General features: G+C 33.2%; 1 protein-coding gene across 16 annotated transcripts in view; it reads right to left on the bottom strand.

Moving 5' to 3' along the window:
• Positions 1-22,679, bottom strand: part of Supt20h (SPT20 homolog, SAGA complex component) — a 42,355-nt gene that overhangs the window by 12,215 nt on the left and 7,461 nt on the right. For 6 of the 16 annotated variants that reach the window (XM_047552276.1, XM_047552281.1, XM_047552277.1 and 3 more), the window contains 17 exons: positions 21,946-22,012; positions 19,099-19,228; positions 17,983-18,086; positions 15,048-15,164; positions 14,895-14,948; positions 12,366-12,505; positions 10,161-10,317; positions 10,019-10,075; positions 8,131-8,202; positions 6,751-6,908; positions 5,750-5,776; positions 5,210-5,242; positions 3,946-4,063; positions 3,348-3,450; positions 3,038-3,196; positions 1,011-1,317; positions 340-494 (listed from right to left, as the gene is read on the bottom strand). In XM_047552276.1, the coding sequence (XP_047408232.1) occupies positions 340-494; positions 1,011-1,317; positions 3,038-3,196; positions 3,348-3,450; positions 3,946-4,063; positions 5,210-5,242; positions 5,750-5,776; positions 6,751-6,908; positions 8,131-8,202; positions 10,019-10,075; positions 10,161-10,317; positions 12,366-12,505; positions 14,895-14,948; positions 15,048-15,164; positions 17,983-18,086; positions 19,099-19,228; positions 21,946-22,012 (1,958 nt within the window). Of the gene's footprint in view, positions 1-339; positions 495-1,010; positions 1,318-3,037; positions 3,197-3,347; positions 3,451-3,945; positions 4,064-5,209; positions 5,243-5,749; positions 5,777-6,750; positions 6,909-8,130; positions 8,203-10,018; positions 10,076-10,160; positions 10,318-12,365; positions 12,506-14,894; positions 14,949-15,047; positions 15,165-17,982; positions 18,087-19,098; positions 19,229-21,945; positions 22,013-22,582; positions 22,649-22,679 lie in introns of those variants that run through there. The other 10 variants (XM_047552285.1, XM_047552283.1, XM_047552278.1 and 7 more) reach the window with 6 other exon arrangements.

Consider the following 22,679-nt stretch of genomic DNA (forward strand, 5'->3'; position numbering starts at 1 on the left):
CACAACATATATTTTAAAAACACACTTATTTCCCCTGGAATATGACTGTGTTGACAGCAATAAGGCCATCAAAATTAATTTTATTATAATGTTTGGGAAGCAAAAGATATAATGTGCACAGACTTACAGATGTACCAAGTTTCTTCACAGAAGTTTGTTGTTAGGCAATTTTTAATTCAGCTATCATAATTTTAAAGGCTTTTGAAATCAAATACCTGGGGTAGAATATGTTGCAAAATAATGACATCAAATGTCTTTAACAATAACCTTAAAACAACATTTTAAAATTTAGTATGTACTTTAATTTTTTTTAGAGGTTATTATTTCCAATATTCTGACCTGCTTGAGAAGCTGCCTGCATTGCACTGGGCAATGCATTTGGTAGCAGACCTCCTGAGGGTAGAAGGCCACTCAGGTTTATTCCTGCAGGAGTTATGGCACCAGTGTTACAGCCCAGCATGGGGTTTGAACCACTCATCAAAGCCTGGGCCCCACTGCAGGAGAATAAGACAAAGCATTAAAACTTGCACTGTTTAAAAAAAAAAAAAAAAAAAAAAAAAAATATATATATATATATATATATCGGCCACATATTTCCTGAGATTAAAAAACAACAAACTACAAAACAAACTCAAATAGTTATTTCTCTACCTCATTTTCTAGGCTTCGTGTCATCTTAACAACATAAAGTGACAGCAAGGTATGCTAAAATTAATTGAGTATATATCAAGGTTTTAAAATATAAGTTGGAAAAATAAAGTGCTAAGCAAGGGATTAAAAGATGTTAAGAGGATAAAATGAAAATTTAGGCTGCTGTCAATATGAAGTATCTTAATGCAGGTAACAGGTATTTCTAAAATGGAAACATACAGGTGAGGCAGCTTCTGTCCATATCTAAGCTATTCTCTTTCAGTGTAATAGGCAATTTGTTCTTAATTTCACAAATATGAATTTAAATTGGTCAGACTATTTAAAAAAAAAAAAAAATCAGGACATCATTGCAAACTTACCAAACAGAGCCCACTACATTGATGAAGTTAAGTCCAGCAGTGTTTGCCATGACCTGGGTGGCCGTGGTTCCTGTAGTTATAGATGTTACCATGGTGGAAAGAGGAATGGTCGTTACAGGCATTGCCTGGCTCAGAGACTTTTGCTGCTGAGCAAACTGAGTTAACAAAGTGGGCTGAGGGGTGAAGCCTGAATCTTGGGGAGTAGGGGTGGCTGAAGGGGTACTAGGAGTTGAACTCTGAGCATCAGGAGGGTGTGGGGTCGATGAAGGGGTTGGTGTAGGAGTAGATGGCTTAGGAGTTCCAGATCCTGCTCATTGAGAAAAATAAAAATTGCTAGTTTGTTATAAATGGCCAGTCCTTTTTAAAATAAGGTTAATGGAATCTTACTTAGCACTGACAATTTGTTCCAGTTTTTTTTTAAGCAGTTAACTGCAAGTGTTAATCTCTACACATGATACATGAGTGTTGCTACACTCAATTACAATTAAGGATGCAGTATATCACCTAAAAATCCCATCAGAGATGCTAATAGAGTTAACAGTAAAAATATACATTTGTATTCTACCACAATACCCATTTAAAAGTTAGTTTCCCACATGCTGCCTTTGGCCTAAAAGTTCAAAAGGAATTCAACTAATTTTTGTTATCTATGATTTCACTAATTCAAGACTTCTTTTAAAAATACTGCTTATTTAGTGTAACAGTCTGAGATAAACGTGAACATATTTAATAAATTACATATGGTTAACAATCTTATTTGGCACCTAAATATACATATTTAAGTCCTAACACATCAAGTTTATCCTGACAAACAATTTTACAAAAAACAGTAGCAAAGCAAGTATTTGATAGATAATACTGCATCTTTAACAGTAACTGTGTACTTCTGTTTAAATGTAGAATGTATAGAAAATCTGTTGTGAATGAAGTATGCACAGTTTATCAATTAAAAAAAAAAATGAAAACAAAAAACAAAAACCAAAAAGTAAAACCAAAAGCTCTTGAGGTGTTTTCTTTTTTAGCTTTCATGTCCTGCAGAAAGAAAGGAAAGAAATGTGAATGTCCAGAAGCTGTCACTCCACCCTTACTTAAAGTAACAACTGTGTGCAGTAGATTACCATAATCCATACCCACAACATAAGAAGTGTGAATAGACTTTCAGAAAATTTATATATTTTTCTTTGTGCAAAACAAGAAGGCAGAAAAATTACACCTTTTGAGCTATCAAGATGAAGATGTTTATATCTAATGCAAAGACCATCCTATCACTGTGCAGTGTACTAAAACTTTCAGCATATATTAATTATCTATTAAAAAAAATCTAAAAAACTGGAATGCTTTTTTCCCAAATTGATACCTGAAACATTCATATTTATTAATTTGAAGAGATTCTCCAAAATTAATTCCTAATTCTTGCATAACTCTTCTTTATGTTAAAAAAAGTAACCCATAGTAAAAAAAAATCACACTTTAATGTCTTTAGAATAATGCTTCAGGATAATCACATTTTAGTAACTGACAACAATTTATAAAAAAGAGTGTAGAAGTGTTTTTGAAATACTGCTTTTCAATTTATTATATCACCACCTTGAAACTAGTTGGTTTCTTACATATACAAAGGTAGGACCTGCAGCAACAACTCTTAATGACATTTTTTTTCTTATCAGTCACATAATATACATAATGTAAAAATGATCCTAGGGTACACTGAAATAAAAAAAAATTTTGGTTTCTTATTGCCCACGTGTAACTAACAGATTTTTTTTAAGGAGAGATGTAGGTTGCAAGTCTAAAAGAAAAGTATACTCAGAGTGCATACATAGATACAGAAAAACAAATACAATTACAATAAACACATAGTACATACAATCAACATGAGCTCTGCCTTATGCTTCTTGCAACTTACACATTTTGAATACACAGTACATTCAGATTTCACTATTTCACAGGTTGAAAAAAGTTGTCTTAAAGAAACGCTAATGCAAAAGCTTATAATAATTTAATGTAGAATTAAGTTTATGACTCACTTTGTGATGAGCTGGCAGGTGACAGGGCAGCTGGAGAAAGCATGTTGACTTGACTGAGATCCATAGATGACTTCCGAGAAAGACTTGGTGGCTTAGAAGAAGGAGGAGGAGTTGGAGACTTAAGAAAGCTGCTGGTCTGTTGTGGTGTAAAATAATTACCTAGAAGAAAGACATAAAAGTTATATCTTACATTTATAATCCAAAATTTCATGCATTTTAGAAATAAAAATATAAAATACTTTTTACGAAAGAGATTATAATTGTATGATGTTTCTTACTTTATATTACACAAAACTAAGGATTTTAATACCTGAAGAACTATTTCCTGAGCTTGAGGGAAGTTTGATGGGTGGAGGTCGATGTTTTACTCCTTTCCCCAATACTGAAGATTGAACTGACACGGTCTCAGGCTGCTACAAGGATGACAACAAGCACACTTGTTAAAATTAGTAATCACCACACTCCAAATTGAAGAGAAATTATAACTCTACAAAGTGATCTTAATGGTTATAGAATTAATAACAGATTTTACAAAGGAATATAATTTCACATGTGATCCATGAAATACATTACAGCACACATACAGGATGAGGTAAAGATTTCCAAGTAACAGAATAACGAGAAAGAATCGGAGAGAAGAGTAGAATAAGATAAAGGCAAAGCTTCTAATCTCTCTACCTATTTTTCTAAGAAAGTAACAACTGTTGAGGTCAGATGATTAGCACAAAGATGTTCACTATACTTTCCTCTATGTCTACTTTGAAATTTTTTATCATAAAGTTAAATTTAAAAAGTTAAAAGTAAAATGAAAACTAAACAAACCCACCTAAACCCTCAAAATATGATCCTTAGGCTTCCCAGATCTGAGAAACAATTAGGTACAAAAAATTATCAGTAACCAAACATACTTCTGTTTCTTTTCCTGGAGAAAGCTGACTCAGACTGGCTGAGCCACTAGAGATGTGTGACATCTTGACTGGACATTTAGCTTCATTCTGGATCAACTCCTGATACTGATTAACAACTCTGAAATAGCAGGAGAAAATAGGTAAGGATTTAGCTAACCGTATTTTTAACACAAATTTATTACATAAGAAATGAGTGACGCTATTATCAAAAAAAAAAAAAAAAAAAAAAAAGTTCCATAAATAGGCAATCTTTGAGTTAAAAGTGCATTCTTCTAATCTTTTAAATAAAAAGTTAGTGTTTAAAATATTTTGTTAATGGTCTAACAATTGTTTTCAATACAGAAATTACAAGGACAATTTAACCAATAAGCAGTAAAGAAAATACTAATTGCCTTTCTCTTAGATTTGGATTAAATAAAGTATTATCTAGAAACCATGTTCCTTAGTTACAGATTATCTAAGATTTTTTTTTTTAATTTAAAATAAAACTAGCTGGGCATGGTAGTGCATGCCTATAATTACAATAGCTTATGAGGCTGAGGGAGAGGATGGCAAGTTTAAGGCTTAACCCTCAGCAACACAGCCAGATCCTGTCTCAAAAGTAAAAATAAGAAAGGATTGAGGTAAAGTGACCCTGGGTTCAATCCCTAACACCAAAACAAAAAACTAAACAAAAAAAGTCCCTATATTTTAAACATAACTCTTTTAATTCTATGAAAAAAAAAATCCTAGATGTTTAAAATATCAGGAAAAAGCCCTTAAATGTCTTGCAATCTCATCCCACAAAAATAACAATTTGGCGGGGGCCCGGGAGTGGGTTACGGGGAATTGAATTCAGGGGCACTTGACCACTGAGCCACATCCCCAGCCCTATTTTTTTGTATTTTATTTAGAAACAGTGCCTCACTGAGTTGCTCAGCACGCTTTTGCTGAGACTGGTTCTGAACTTGTTATCCTTTTGCCTCAGCCTCCTGAGCCTCTGGGATTATAGGCATGCACCACCGTGCTCAGCAAAAATAACAGTTCTTAATAGTCTAACGTATCACGCCTTTTCAGTGTTTGCGAGGATCAACAGGATTTAAAGTTAGAAAAAACCTTAAGATTTTTCATTGTTCAATATATTTTACATCTGGGGCCCACAAATATTAAATGATGTTACATTCAAACAATTAAAGACATAACTAAAATCAAAGTTTACGACTCCTAATAAGTGAAAAGTTTTTCATATTCATCCTGCCCAAAAGGAAGATGAAAATTTTTTTACCTCTCAGCATCAGTCTTTGACCCAATAATGAACCTAAAATGAAAAAGAGAACAAAAAGGATTAAATAAATGTCTTAAGCCCCAAGATTAGTTTCATGCCTTTCATATTTTAGTCAAGATAATATCATACACTGATTTTAAATTCACCAAATCATTAAAATATTTGAAAAACATTTAAAATTAGGAAGCATCAAGTTTTACATGCATTATGAGACACTCATGTGACTAATCTGGCTGACTTAACTTAAGGAAACGTAATTTTGTCAGAAGAAACACTCTGGGCTGCAAATTACCAAGTCCTAGACACCCTATAGTAAAATCACTGAACTCCTGTGTGCAAAGAAAGGCCTTTGGTGTTCTGCTCATTTTAATCTTTGATTCTGAAAATCATTCTTATTATCTACACAGCAGGACCTGAGGATATTTTTCAGACAAGGAAGATAGTTTATAGTTTATTGCTAATTCAAATAATTATCTTTACCACACTTTTTTTAAAGTTTGACATTTATTATGATCTCTTAAATGGTTATTTTTTAATTACCAATTTGAATGATCATCTGTGGAGGAGCTGAAATATAAAATGAAAAAAAGAACTGATTAATACAAGTGAAACTTTAATTTCATAGTTTTAAAATAAAGTTATTTATGAATATCAAAGAATATAAATCATGCAGCATTTTCCCAGAAACCCCCTTACATAATGGCAAAAAATTCAAATTCTCTTCCTGTTAAACAAAGTAGTCAGTTGGCCTCTGGACCTAATTCTTCACAAGAAAACTAATAATATGCCCTTGTGCTCTAGAAAAACTTATAAATTTAAAATAAGCAATGTATGTCTTCACAGGAAGATTTTTTTAAAACACTTAATCAAAATAACTAATCTTTGTATTCCGTTGGCTGAGGAATCCGTGACTGCTACTTTCTATTGTCACTGACTTTCATCTAGGTATTGATGAGATTACTCCACAGACCTGGCCCCTGACTTTTTCTGCTGAGATGCCCTTTTTGTTTTCAAAGCAGTATCAATAAGATTAAAAAATAAAACAACTGTGCTTGCTTCGGCAGCACATATACTAAAAAATAAAATGACTAAATTGTAGAGTTCCTCGGGGTTTAATCCAGAGTACCAAATAAAACCATGTGTATATAAACAAGCACACACATGCACATAAAATGAGCAATAAAATTAAAAATAAAAACAAAACACTGGCACCCTGTGCTAAATATGCATTACATATACATCTAGGAATATTAAATATATATAAACTGCCAACATAAATATACCAAGAAGGATATCACAGGAATATCCTTCAGAACTAGCATAAAAATAATTATACCATTGGGGTTTTTAAAAAAGAAATTATCATTATTTTAAATAAATATGGCAACTACAATTTAAATTTACTCACATCTGCTATATCTAAGCAGTATATATTTAACCACTGAATCCCCAAAGGCCAATTTGTATTACTAATTCAACAGCGACTGCTAAATAAATTCTGGTTGCCTGATTTTGTCCATTATATATTTAATAGAACTCACTGGGATGGAGACATCTGGTTGTCACTTTCTTCATCTGCTTTACATGGCTGTATTTTACCGTAGTAAAGTGGATCACCAAGTGATTGCAAGATGGTAAGCTTTGTTTTCTGATACTGATTACCAGCTTCACATTCAAATACATAATCATCTTTTACATCCTGAAAAAGATAGAGCATCCCAAAGAACAGCTTCTCAAGCAAGCAATTAGAATTAGCAAAATTTGGAAATACATGACACACAAGTTAAGTCTGGTAATACAAACACACATGGAATTTAAACTATAAAGATGTTTAAGTCTGCTTAACAGAATAAAGCTTAGAATCATTCTTTTTAAATAATGTATTAATGTATATATGAAGCACGAACGTCACAATAATAATAAATGATCAAAACCCATTACTTATTATAATAAACATTTATTGAACACTGTTCTTAGCACTGTAAAGGTACTGCTTCATGTAATCTTTACCACATCCCTATGGTCAGCACTATTACCTCTGTGCTAAAGATGAAGGAAATGAGGAAAGGTCCTCCACCCTTTATCTTCAACTTTAGTGCTGCCCTGCCCTCTATGTTCAACAGGGATTTACAGGATTCCTTTTTACATGGTACTTTAGGAATGAGAGTTCCAATGGAGTAAGCTTGAGAAAAACACAGAAGTCCATATATGGAGATATATAGATATATATCTCCATATAATAATATCTTATATGAAAGGGAGGATAAAATATGAAATAATAGAGGATAAAATTTTTGAAAACTGATCTGTTTTTGTCATTAGCCTAGCCTGTCACACACACAATACACCTATGTACAAAACATCTCATTATTTCACTCTTAGGGTTCATCTAATGTAGTACATTATTGCCTATTTCTCCCTTTAAAAAGTCATCATGGTAATTAGAGAAAATTAGAACATTTCCATTAAGAAACACCCTCAGAAAAATGTATTAATACATAGAAGAAATCAAATAAGAACTATCAACATGCAACCAAAAGTAAAAATGGATTTCTGCATTAAAATTGCTCTTAAAATGGAAACCATAATTTATAAAAGACAAAACAATTATTCTCTAATTTATTTTCCCAGTGACTTGGGAGGCTAAGCAGGATGATCTCAAGTTCAAGGCCAGCCTCAGCAATTTAGCGAGGCTCTTAGTAACTTAGCAAGATCCTGTCTCAAAATTAAAAGTAAAAAGGGTTAGAGACGTGGCTCAGTGGTAAAGTACCCCTGGGTTCAATCCCTAGAAAGTTCTTAAATTAAAAAAAGAAAAAAAAAAGTCCTAGGTTAAAAGCAATGTTTAATGAATTTATGTTTGGTAAATTCAGATCTCAGAGTACAAACATCATTACAACAAACTAGCAAAGACTACTACTTACATGGGCTGGCCAAACTGTTGGTTGTGAGTCATCAGATTTGATAGATTTTTCCACTTTAGCATATTTCTCTACCTAAACAATTAAATCAAGATACCAGATAAAACGGAATTAGTTTTCAGACTAAAGAGAATAATGTAACTCAATAATACAACCAAGTTGTTAATATAAGAATTCTTGAATCATTAATATCAACAACTAATTATGCTTTAAAATTAGTTTAAAATTCTATTATATTCAATAAAAACATGGTTAATAAAAATTAGATTATCTTTAGCTGCTATATAAATGTAATAAAAACAGCTGCGTTTCTGGATACTGCCTCTTCTTTTTATTCCATAAGTGATCATATTTGTCCTTTAGAGTCTTTCCTTTAGGAAAACTTGAATGTTAAGATTCAGGATCTTGTCCTTTTTGGCAGGGTTTTAAGTGAACAGGAGTTATCATGGTTAATATACAAGCTCTAAAGAGACTTGGAAAGATAAAATAATAAAATTGAAAAAAGATGTTTCAAATCTTTTCTACTTTCTAGTGAGAACTGGGCTATACTCTGTGTTCCTAAGAATCTGAGTGAGTTAAATATTCTCACCATCTTGGTAACCCTGATCTCAAGAATAATTTGAGGTTGAGGTATACCTAAATGGTAGAGCTTGTGCTTAGTATGCACAGGGACCATCCTCAAAAAAAACCCAAAAAAGGAAGAAAAAGAAAAGAGTAATTTAGACTCACCTGGGCACCTGTTAAAAATATAGACTTTTTATGCCCCTCTCTCTTAGAAATCCCAATTAAGTAGGTCTGAACTAGGGTTTGAAACCTGTATGTTTGATATCCTGTATGAGTCTACTGACTGAGAAACTTTGTTTTTAGGGCCTTACTATTTAAAGGTGTGGTCTATAGGCCTTACCACATAAACTAGAGGCTTGTGAAAATGGTTGCATCTCAGTACCAGCCCAGACCTGAAATGGAACTGGATGTTTTTAAACTGCAGTGCTGAGAATTGAACCCAGAGGCCCATGCACAATAGGCAAGCGCTTGACCACTGAACTATAGCCCCAGCTCAAGAATCAACAATTTAATAAATTCTCCAGGTAATTTGTATGTATATTAAAATTTGGAAATACTGCTTTAGATACCGCCCCCCCATCCTCCAAAGCTAAATTTCACCATTTTTTACAACTTACACTAATCATCTATTCTTAGGCTATTCCTTAAGGAGCATGTAAGCAAAGAAAAAAATGTGGCTTACTTTTCTGAGTTGTATGCACACTCTATTAATACTTTTGTGTTTTTGCTTTGGATCGCTTTTCATAAAATCTTATTAAGAATGTACATGTACTAGGCTAAGAAAGGATACGAGACAACAGCAAATATATAAAAATGACAGAATTGTAAAGAAGTGAGTGAATAATAAAAAGAACACAAAAAGAAACAGAAAAGTAAAATATAGACCTTTTTCACAATATTTCTCTCCTATCTTAAATTATTTATAGTTCATGTATTATTATGGGTCAGTAAAGAATACTGTCTAAGGTTCTTAATTTTGGCTACTGCTCCAATATTAATAAACTCAAAACCAGATTTAGGAAAAAAATAATAAGGAAATTATGAAGAAATACCATGAAAAAACAGAGGCATTTTCATGTGTACTATTATACCATATTTGTCCAGTTTGAAATTGTTTTGTGATTCCAGCTCCAAACACAGAACTATAGTTATGTTCGGCTATAACAATGTGAAGAATATACATCTTCCAAAAATGAGCAATTTATTAAAAGAAATCAATTCTGAGATCATATTCTTAAGGTACTAGCTATCAAATGATAAAATGTAGAAACTTTATGCGAGAAAAAAAAAAAAAAAAAAGAAAGAAGCAATCATTGATCTAACTTACATCCACTTCAGAAGGAACGGCCAAATTACAGGGACTCCTTTTCCACATATCTACACACTAGAAAATTAAAAACAGTATAAATATACCAAAAATTCAAAAAGTCAAGATTTCTGGTATGGTAATGTTCATTTAAAACACTTACATTTCCTGCTTTAGAAATTTTGAGGTCATAATGCTGACCTGCTTTTCTTTCCTTTCGTTTTTGTAAGAAATCCAGTAATCTCAGCTGAGGAGGAGGTGGACAATGAGACAGATCCTGCTGCCGATTCAGAGAGGACCTGGAATACCTCTTGAAACATCTGAAATATTATTAACAGATCTGAACTAAACAAAGGTAATAAGCTCAAAATATACACAGGGGTTTAAACTAGCAAGCACTGACTTTTAAATCACATTCAAGCAACATCCTTGGCACTGGTAGAATAAAAATGAGCAAGACAAAGTTTTCATTATCATGAGGCTAGCTAATAGTCCAGAGAAGGAGAGAGAAATTCAATTCCCAAGTGAACAGATAATTTCAGATTTCAGGGAACAATAAGCAGTAGGAGAAAAATGAGAATACTATGTTGTGTAACTGTCAGGGAGGGCAACATTTAGGGAAAGGAAGAACCCTCAGAAGAAATGACTGATGTGAGTTGAGATACAAATGAAGGAACTAGCCACCCAGACAGGGAAGGTTGCTTCAGATCCATGCACATAAGAAGCTGGAAGTCACCACTGCATCCTAACAAGCAAAAGGTTTAATAAACTAAAAAACCAACAATTCTCCTCTTAGATCTATCAAGGAGATGGGGTCACAGGACAAACCACTGTCCTTGAATTTGGAGACTAGGCCAATTGGAACATCTTAGCTTGCTGGAGAACAAACCTCCTTGGGAACCAGTGCTGGGGCACTGAAACCTAAAGTTAACTGATCAGTTGTGGGAGGCTCAGCATGGTCAAGTATGAGAGATTAAAAACTACAGGGAGATCTTGTCACTGGGGGCCCACACATCTTTGTTTTATCTCCAAGAGGTTAAAGAGGTCTCACAGTGAATAATGGAAGAAAATCTCATACTTCTCACAAGAAAAGGGGCAAAGGAAAATTTTTTGTTTTCTGTACTAGAGACTGAACCCAAGGGTGCTGTACCACTGAGCTACACAATTGCAGCACTTTTAATTTTTTCATTTCGAGACAGGGTCTCACTAATTTGTTGAGGCCAGCTTTGAAATCGTGATCCTCATAGCTGTGATTACAGGTGTGTGCCACCATACCCAGAGAAAAGGAATTATTTTGAAACATGAGAGAATAAGTTTTGAAGTAGAGAGAATAATTTTAAAAGGTACTGCAACAGGAAAAAATTTGGTCTATCTCAGAAACAGAAAAGTAGGTATGACTAAAGCACTATGGTCCAGATGATAGCTAAGGTCAGAGATCGAGGCAAGGATCTTACAGACCAATAGTGATGTATTTGATTTAATGTGAAGTGCAATGCTTTTGGGGAAGTTTTGTCAAGGGGTTTAAGTTTAAGCATGATCTAGTTTGCTTGCATGGCAAATTGACTGGAAGGGAATAAAAGCAGAATCAAGAAAACTGATTGTGAATTTATTAGCGGGGAAGATGATGGTGATTTGAAATAAGGTATTGGCAGCAGGCCTGGAGAGAAACAAGGAGGCTGTAGAACTGTCAATATATCCTAAATGGCTTACTCCACTATTACCAACACTGTACCTTTTCTCTTAATACACTATTTGTAGTAAATTATGAAATTTAGAAAATGGGTGCATTTTTGAGCCTTTTCAAATTTGAAGTTCCAAAGTAAATAATCCAAATAAATACATAAAGAGTAGTTAATGAGCCAACCAAAACCTTAGCCCAAATATGCATTCTTTTATTAAGTAGAATAACTAAAACATAAAAGACAAATTGCTCAGTTATAAAAGAAATAGTTACAAATGTATTTCTAAAACTGCTATTTTCTCAAGTCTCAAAAATAAGTTGTTTCCTCAAAAGTAAAATTAACAAAAACTGAACTGGTTACTGAACATCACAAAGTAATTAAGAAATTATTCTTTCTGTTCATACTTGGTCTCTTCTCAGCTTCTCCACATTTTTGGTAAATAGACTATAAATTCACAGTAAATAAGTTCTTTTAAAAAACTGTAGAAAACAGATCACTTCAATATATAGGAGCAAATACTGCAATATCAAAACATAATACCAGGTCATTAAAACATCAATTTTCCAATTAGATAAAAAAATCAAGAGTACTTATACCCTAGAGAGAAAAGTCACTCTAAACAGCAAAATTTAGAGCTATTTATCAAATAGACTGATATTGTTTCATCCTTCCACAAAGGCAATTACCGTTTCATTGGGCGAGTATTCATCTTTTGCCTATTATAGAGCAGTCTGTTTGCAGTACAAGTTACTGCAATAGAAGGATCAAGACACAGTGGTTCAGCTGTAGCTAGGATCAATTGGCTTTCAAGTAAAAGTTTGTCTTCCTGAAACATATAAAAGCATGTCAATATCAGACTTTAAAAGATTTTCAAAAAAATAGTCATACATATTTAAGCTGGAAATACTGCCTGGAACTCTGCTAAAGGCTACAGTAAAACAGTAACTCAAGTTCCAAAAATAGTGTGTAAACTTTGGAACGTGACAATGTAAAATAACTTTTAATGGAATTCAGTATTTGTGAAACTGTATGAAATGGTTAATTATAAGAGTGAATATTCATCAATTCAACACATATTCTGAACACCTACAACATGTTAGGTTTGGTTCTAAGATTTGGGAATAAAAGCAGTGAACAAAACAGATAAAATTCTCTGTCCTTGCGAAACCTACAAGTTCACAACAAATTACAACTCTTTCTGTAATTGAAAAGTAACAGACTCATTCTATACTCAGCTTGACTACATTATGATAAAAAAATTGACTACATTAATACTGGCAAATTCTATATATCCAAATTCGAAGAAGATGCAGACTTTTTACTGTATCACATAACTTACTTTACTGAATCCTATTCTTCTGTTTAACTCCTTAAATATCTTATTAGTTGTAACACTTTATTCAGCACTGGGGTTTGGGGAACACAGGGCCTCACACACACTAGGCAAGCACTCTACTGCTGAGGCACAACCCCAGGAGTGCTATAACAATTCTTTTTAAATCAAGTAAGTAAATTAATATTGCTGAGTAAGAACTTTTGAAAAAAATTTTTCATTTGTTTCACTCAACTTTTTACTATGGAAATTTCCAAACATACACAAAAGGAAAAGTGTGATGACTTACATAGCAACACCTAATTTCATTTAATGACCATCCTCATAAATTTTGTTTTTGTGTTGCTGGAAAAATTTAAAATACATCTTAGAGGTTGTATTATTTCACATAGGAGCTTTAGTATGCACCAGTAACTGATAAGGATCTTTAAATTTTAGTCAATCTTTAAATCTTATTCAAGATTTAAATTTCCCCTCATTGTCCACAGAATGTATTTTCAGTTGGTCTGTTTTAATTTGAACTCACACAAGGCCTACTACCTCCTTTATTTGGTTTCTGTATCCCTTAAGCATCTTTTAAATTCTATAATAATTACCTCTTCCCTCATTCTTTATCCTTTTCTCACATAGCTGATTTGATTTGACTAACTCATTAAGTGGTTAGTGGTTTCCTCATATTGTTACTTACCAGTGTTTTTTTCCCTAAATTCCCCATAAATTGCTAGTTAGACCTAGTCTTGATTTAACCCAGGGTCTGGTTTCTTCCCTGATACTATTAGGTATTCTCTTTTGCCTACACCCAGAAGCACAGTAAGATTAACTCTTACTTTCAGTTTACAAAATTTAATTAGATCTCTAAATTATAAAATTTTCCATAATTCTCCCATCTAATGGTTTGTAAATCAATGCATGACTTCTATCTAGAATTTTTACTTTATTAAGACTTTCAAACTGGTATTTTGAAGTCTATCATTTCTTTTGCACCTATTAGTTGCAATTTCCCTAAAAAATCTTCCCTCAGATGCTATCTAGCTGCCTAAAATACAGTTTATACAGAAATGGCAGGATAAATATTATACTCTCTCCTTTCTCAATTCTCAGGATAAGAGTACCAACAAATGACTGATGAGATTATCTTTGACTTTTTTTTTTTTTTTTAATATTTTCTCAGTTGTTGATGGATCTTTTTTTTGTTTTAAATTTATTTATATGTGGTGTTGAGAATCAAACCCAGTGTCTCACACATGCTAGGCAAGTGCTATACCACTGAGCCACAACCCCAGACCCATCTTTGATATTTTTAAATACCTTACAGATGACAAAATAATAGACCAAACCAAAACACAACACTTAACAGTTACAGATGAACTGAATCTTACTTTATAATCACATTTCACAGATAGGATAATTTTCATTATTAATATTTTCTTTGATTTATTAATTATTCCTCTCTATAGTAGCAGAGAAATAAGTGAACACCCTTATGACTGGACATCTCATAAACACTGAAGAGCCAAACCTCACGGGCAGGAGAAGTTCCCTAGTGCCAAAGCAACCAGTATAAATGGAAAAAAGACAAGCTTAAAAAAATAAATAAATAAAAAGATAAAGAACTAAGTTTCACATTACACATACCATGTCAGTCTAACTGGGATTTTAGTCATAAGCAACTGGGATCAAGCTGTTATAGTTCCTTGAGGAATTTACTGCATGTATAAAGATACCCTTAACTTCTAAAGCTCATAAAAGAAGCCCAGTTTTTTGCAAGAAGTATCCTGCTTAATACATAAATAAAAACATGAGCACAAAAGAGTTTTTACTTAATACTTTACCTATAGTTTGCCTACTGGGGATTAAAAAAAAAAAAAAAAACACAACAAACCTGGGTCCATTTATGATTATCACTTGTTATTGAATGAACATCACAGATTAAAGTCTAGAAGAAATAAAGTTTTTAAAAATCCATTAATGTATATTCACACAAAATGTACAGACTAAAATTTTAAAAACCATTTCCTAATTAAACTTTACTTACCTGCATTGTTGGACGTAAGAGAATGTGCCTACTTTGGTAACCAGGAGACTTCATATTACTGAACTGCCTGTAGTCACGAATTTCTGCTATGACACACCCACAATGAAAAATATTAACCTGTTTGGAGTAAAACATTTAAGTAAATGTCATTTTTCCCAAAGTCTAAATAATTAGGTCTGTACTAATTGTTTCACAAGCTTTCAATTCTCATGCATTATTTTTGGCCACTTCCATAATCTTCAATAGATTTACTTGGTGGACATTATCACTATGTAAACCTTTTAAGAAATATTATTTGATGTTCATCATTATAAATCAAGAAGCAATTTAAAACTGTCTAATGGTTTCCAGTTATAGACTGATGCATCTATAAAATCAACAGAGCAATTTTTGGCATTTTCATACTACTGGAGTTACAGATCCTTGGATTGTATTTGCTAAAATTCAAGAAATAAAATCTTGAATTTTAGTAAGAGAAGGAAAGCCAACTATAAATTCAAATTAAAAAAACCCACTTATTCTTATACCCAAATGTAAGAACCCCTATCACTCAAGTGTTATTAATTATCATTTGTCATGGTCACACTCACACCATCATGTTTTTCATCCATTTAGAACCTTCATGTTATCTGTCCACCGTACCTGTGTTCAATCTTTTTAACACTTATTGACCAAGTGTAATGCATACTCGGTGCCACACATTATCTAAGAAACTCCATGGATATAGTGGTAAGACAACTCTTGCTTCAGCACAGAAAGACAGGCAGTAAACAAGATAATTTTAGTTAGTGATAACTGTTTTAAAGAAAATAAAATAGGAAGGGCTAATTTAGATTATATGCTCAGATAAAAACCTCTCTGAAGGGCGTGAGTTTCTGCTGAAACTTGAATCACAAGAATGATCCAGGGAAGATCATTCCAGATAGAAGTAGCAGGAAAAAATGCCTTCCAGTGGGAATAAGCTTGGTATGCTTTAGTATGGAAAGAAGGCAAGGCTGGTTGGAGTGTAGTGAGTGATGATTAGAATTAGGAGATGAAGGCAAAAAGGAAAGCAAACATTTTGTGCAGTTAAGAACACAGAGAATTTAAAAATTTTTTTTAGTTGTCAATTACTTATTTGTTTATTCATATGCGGTGCTGAAAAGAGAACCCAGTGCCTCACACATGCCAGGCAGGTGCTCTACCACTGAGCCACAATGCCAGTCTGAGAATTTCTTTTTTAATATTTTAGTTATAGATGGACCCAGTGCCTTTATTCATGTATTTTTATGTGGTGCTAAGGATTGAAACCAGCGCCTCACACATGCTAGGCAAACACTCTACCACTAAGCAACAACCCCAGCCCCATGAGTGCACAGAGATTTTTAAGAAGGGATTTACTTTTCCCTTTTTGTTTTATAAACCTCATCTGGCTCTGTGATTCTAGAATGAAAGCAGGAAGTTTAGGAAGGGAACCATGGCATATCATGACCACATGGTTTAAAGGAGAAATGACATTTGCTGATGGACTGAACATGGAAGGTGAGGGTAGGGTCATCCATCAGACTGAAAGCAACTATGATAAAATGATATTGGGAAGTAAAATATAAAGTTCTGTGTTCATCATGTTAAGTCTGGGGAACTTATATATCCAAGTAAATTTGTAAGTATAGAGCTTGGTGGAATGATCGTGATAAGAGATATAAGGTAAGAGATTAAGTAACATTATGAAAAATCATGGAACTAATTGAGACTACTTAGACTGTTACTTAAAGCACAAAAAGGCTAGGACTGAACTATGAAACACACACATTTATGGATGGAACAAAAATGACAGCAAAGAAAACTGGAAGAACAGAAAAGAAAGAAAAAAAAAAACAGGAATGGGGTATCTCAGAAGTCCAAAGAAGGGCATTTCAAGAAAAAAGTAGTTATCTGCATTAAACTTTCCTAAGAGAACAATTCAGAACAGAAAACTGATCAATGCCATGACTGATCCCTGCCATGGCCATCACTGCTGACTTTGACAAAACAGGTTCTGTGGAATGTTGATGTTAAAATGCCAAACAAGGTGAGTGGAGAGAAGACTGAGATGTGATAGAAAGGAGATGATGATTATACACAACTCTTTGAATATTTTTGCTGTCAGGAGGAGGAGAATTATAAAGCAATAGCTGAAGAAGGGATTGGGGTCAAGATAGAATTTTTTGAAGTTGAGAGTACATGTTTGTATTCTGAATCTAATAGAGAAGAAAAAACATGGGGATGAGTTTATAACCTTAAGTCCTAGAAAAGGGAAGGACTCAGAAAACAAATGAAGAGAACATCTTAGGAACAGCATTTATTTATTTTAACAGAAAGGCAAAGGTAAAGTATAGAGAAAGATGTAAAGAGGCACTGGTCAACTAATCTTAGGAGAAAATGGGGATTCCCACTTGATGTTGTTTCTTTTCCCTCAGTGAAGTACCCAATATGGGTTAAGTGTGACCCTGTCTAAACGCTGTTGGGAACAGTAGTTAAGACTAAGGGGCTGGGGTTGTAGCTCAGTGGTACAGTGCTTGCCTACCACATGTGAGGCACTGGGTTCAATCCTCAGCACCACATAAAAATAAATGAATAAAATAAAGGTATTGTGTCTGTCTACAACTAAAACAAATAATAAAAGAAAAAAAGATTAAAGTATCATTCACTACGAAAAACCATATGGTCATTTAGATTCATATAAAATATGCACACATATATACTAAAAAGCATAATATGTATATGATATACATATAATAAATGCAGAGATTTTTAAAATTTTATTTTTTAAGAGACTGGGTTCTGCTATGTTGCCAAAACTGGGTTCTACCTCCGAGTTCAAGAGATCTTCCTGCCGCAGTCTTCATGAGTAGCTAGGAGTACAGGCATACATCACTGTACCCAGTAGGACATTTTAAAGAGGAAAAATTTATACCTGAGATTTTTCTAGGAGATCAACCAAAATAGGAGGTAATTCTTCCGCATCTAAGTATTCAAGTAATTCCCCTTCTTCATAAGGCAGTCGAATGGTCTCAGAATCTTAATTTTAAAACATGAAAGTATATGAAAATGATTAAGCTCCACCAAAAGGCTTAGATGTATTGAAAAGCCCCTTTCAAAAAAACAAAGGAATAAAGCCAAAGGCTCTCCTAATAACCTTTAGCCTTATATCATGTTATGTTTACTGAAACACTTGTTAAATGTGTAACACTTTAGAAGAGGGGGGGTAAAAAACTGATATGTGAAAAAGCATCTGGCATAACATCACAATTCAAATCACAGCCAGTAGTAATCACAATAAGATAAAACTCCAAGATCAAAGAAGCTGAAAGTTCACTGAAGACTAATTAGTATCTGGAAATTAGAATAACAATTTGGTAACTCATCTGACCAAAGGAAAAAATTCTCTTGATATTTTACAATTAATTATCAACACAAGAAAAAATTCTTAACTAGAGCAAGTTCCTCGGAGAACTCAAATTATTATCACCATATGAAATTTTTAGATGACTCTTCAGTGAAATCTGAATATATTTTAAAACTCTTCATATTCATGTTAATAAAACATTTTAATATATGAAAATTACTCAAAAGGCAGTGAATCTGCTTAACTTTACAGGATTTAGACTCAAGAATATATTAAAAATATGCATACCTTAAAACACCTTACACTATTTTAAAATACAAACAGCAACAGAACAAAAGGAAATTCTGGTATTATTTAAAAATCATAACTTTTTATAAACAGACTCAAAGACAAATTAGAATACTTTTCTTTTTTTTTTGCAGTGCTGGGGTTTGAACCCAGGGTCTTGTGCTTGCAAAGCTAGAATACTTTTCAAATGCATGTTCAGGAAGGATAATCATGTGTATTATAGTAATTTCTTATGTTCTAGCAAAAGAAAGGAAAATTTTAAGATAAAAATGTGATTTTATCACTAAGTCATCATTGATCCAAAGGAAAACTACTGAGCAGATTAAGAAACTAATTTTAAAAATTAATCTGCCTGGGAGAGGTATTTTTTGTCAGTTATATTTTGGAGGGTCTTACCTGATCCATTTTTTCCCCTGAGCATCAGAGAATATCCCTCATTTCCTGGATATAGATTGACCACTAAACACGACAAAGTCTCCTGCATAACAAGCTTCTCTAACAAGTTCACATTTCTTCTTAATTTCTGCTTTAAAAAGAGGTAGAGTTCATGACAATAATCCATTATAACTTTGAAAAATAATACTACGATCTGACAAAAATCATATCTTAAATCTTTTGGCATGTCTTCCACATTATGATCCTGAACATAAGGGAAGATTCATAACACTATGGCCACTATTCATGGAAAGCAATGTAAACTTAATTTGTTTCTACTACTATGTTTTATGAAAATTCATGTCAAAAAGAAAACTGGTAACTTAGATAACAGTAAGAACAAACATAAAATATCTACTTTCAAAAAAATAGAAAATAAAAATACCTTAAAAAACCTCAATTATTTAAAAAAAAATCCAAATGGATATATAATGCACATACATCAAAATCCACAATTTTAGAAATACATATGATTTAATCTGGTTAAGTCCCATCATTCCTGAGACAACGATAAAAACAAACTGAGCAATAAATTTATCATTTATGGTAACTTGAAAAGAATATTAAGTTTTGAGAGTTCTATTCTTTTGGTAAAATAGGTGAATAAATGGAAAAATATATAAAGGATAGATAAACTCTAGATTATGATTTCCAACTATTTTAAAGCATTTGTGTCAATTTTGTTGAAACATTCAAATTGAAAACTTGGGACTTAATGGGCTAGTCACTTGTAGACTGTTCCAGATTGAATAATTACTTTCATCACATCTTATTTAGGAAAGATACTTAAGTCAACATAGTATTTGTTTTTTGCAGAATCTCAAAAAGCAAAATCAGTTTTGAGCACCTTATATTTAATTACATATTAACATATTAAACTGAAAGGAATCATAAATTCCTGACCTACCATTGCCATAAAAATAAGAACACTAATCTGAAAATGAAAACACAAAGGCAGACAACTATTTCCCATTTGATGTAAAATAAAGAACCTAAAGTTGGGTGCAGTGGCACACGTCTATAATCCCAGCAACTTGGAGGCTGAGGTAGTTGGTTGGCAAATTCACGGACAGCCTTAGCAAGGTCCTAAGCAACTTAGTGAGAACTTAATGAGAATATTTTACCTGTCTCAAAATAAAATATTTAAAAAAGGGCCAGGGATATGGTTCAGTGGTTAAGAACCCCTGGGTTCAATACTTGACACACACATACACAATAGGAAAAAAACCTAAAAATTTTAAAAGTGTTTTGACTACATTTGAGTACAGAGAAAATCTTCATAATTTGAGTTAAGACAAAAATAAATTATGACAGTATATGTACCTCTTTAAGAAAACAAGTGGGTTCCCAGTTAACTTGAAAAATTCCTTTCTTAAAGAGCCACAAAGTATTTTAGGCTTGTGGGACATATTGTCTGGGTTCTTGACTATTCAACTCTGCCTTTGTATCTCAAAAAGAGTCATGAAAAATACGGGAACCAATGATTGTGGTGAGTTCTAGAGAAGATTCATTTACAAAACATGAAGTGGGTCAGATTTGGCTGGTGGTCGGTAGTTTGCCAACTGACTTTAGAATCTTGACCTATATACATATCTCCCCTATCTTAGTTCTGTCTCCATTGATATATATATCTTATACTGCCTGTGCTGATCGTTTTGTAGGAATATATATAATGTTTGCATGTCGAAACATAAAAAAATGTACACTTTAAACATGTGCAATTCAAGTTGGTCGAAGAGGTTAATCCCAGCAACTCGGGAGGCTGAGACAGGAGGATCACAAGTTTGAATCCAGCCTCAGCAACTTAGTGAGGCCTTAAGCAACTCAGGGAGGCACTGTCCCTAATAAAATAAAAAAAAAAAGGGCTGGAGATGTGGCTTAGTGGTTAGGTGCCCCTCGGTTCAATCCCTAGTACCAAAACAAAACAAAACAAAAAAAAATGCAATTCACTGTTATGTCATATATACTTCAATAAAACATATGGAAAATATACTGTAAGATTTGTGTATAAACTTAACGAATGTAAAGAGTTTAAAGGTTAGACACACTATTTTTTTTTTAGGTACTGAAGATTGAACCCAGGACACTTAAGCACTGAGTCACATCCCAGCCCTTTTTATTTTTTTATTTTGAGACAGGGCCTTGCTAAGTTGCTGAAGCTTGTTTAGACCTTGCGATCCTCCTGCCTCGGCCTCCAGAGACACTGGATTACAGACATGCACCCAGCAATATTCATTTTAAAATTAAAGGCAGAGAACAGAAATTCATGGAATTCTTTAAGCTCCTTCTAACCTGAGAGTTCAAAAAATATCAAGAAGTCAGTTTTTATCACGTTTTACTGACAAAACATTTATGTTAAATAAAATTGAATTAAACAGGTCATAAGCATATTTTGTGACCAAATTCATTTTTCATTACAACACCTGAGTGTTCTGTAATAGCTTTTGACTAGTGCAAATCACCAGGAGGAACAGGTTATTTTTTTTTCCTATCTTAAGTTTACAAATCACTTTAGGGGGAAGAAACAGCAAAAGACATACACTATGGCTTTGCTTATGACTTGCCAGTGAGAGATTCTGCTATACAGGTGACACTATCCCCTATTCCTACCTCAGCAGGTGACCTGTGCCTGGTGCCAGATTAGCCAGGACTCTGGGAAAGTTGAGAACCCACTACAGTATGATTGGGAAAAAAATGTTAGTTCACCTACAAAAATATAAATCATTAATTGCTTCAAACCTAACTCCTCCAAATTTCTCTCCACTACACATTCCAAAAGCCACAATACCATAAAAAATTCATACTTACCTTAACCTCAGGTTCTTTTTCACATTCTTCAATATATAAGTCATAAAGTTTTTGAAATACAGATTTTCTAGAAAAAAATTAATAAAGACAATACACAAACATTAATCATCATGAAATAAATGTTTCAATGATCTCCCCACATTCCCAAAGTTGGGGTGAAGCTGGGTTAGATATAGTATTTAAAATCAATTTAGAAAATATTAATGCAGCCTGGCACATGTCTGTAATCTCAGCAACTTAGGGAGGCTAAGGCAGGAGGACTGCCAGTTCAAGGCTAGTCTTGCAACTTAATGAGATTATCTCAAAAGAAGAAAATAAAAAAGGACTACGGATGTGTATCTCGGGTAGAACATACCTGAGTACAATTCCTGCCAGCACCAAAATAGAAAGAAATTACCAGTGCAGGTTGAATATTCCTAGCTAAAAGGCTTGGGATCAAAGTATTTGGACTTATTCAGATTTTGGAATATGAAATACATCTAATAGATTTCTTGAGATGTTTAGATGTTTAGTTTAGAAATAAAAAGTGTTTATATCATATACACTAATATAAACAGAGTGAAGGTAGTTTCACATAGTATTTTCAGTATGCCTACACTTTGACCTGTCACATGAGGTAAGATATGAAATTTCTCACTTGTGGCATCATGTCAGGGGTCAAAAGGTTTCAGATATTCAAGTATTTCAGATTTCCAGATTAGGATGCTCAAAGCTTTAACATTTCTAGCCCAGTG

This window comes from Sciurus carolinensis, chromosome 5 (genome assembly GCF_902686445.1).
Source record: "Sciurus carolinensis chromosome 5, mSciCar1.2, whole genome shotgun sequence".
Lineage (NCBI taxonomy): Eukaryota > Metazoa > Chordata > Mammalia > Rodentia > Sciuridae > Sciurus > Sciurus carolinensis.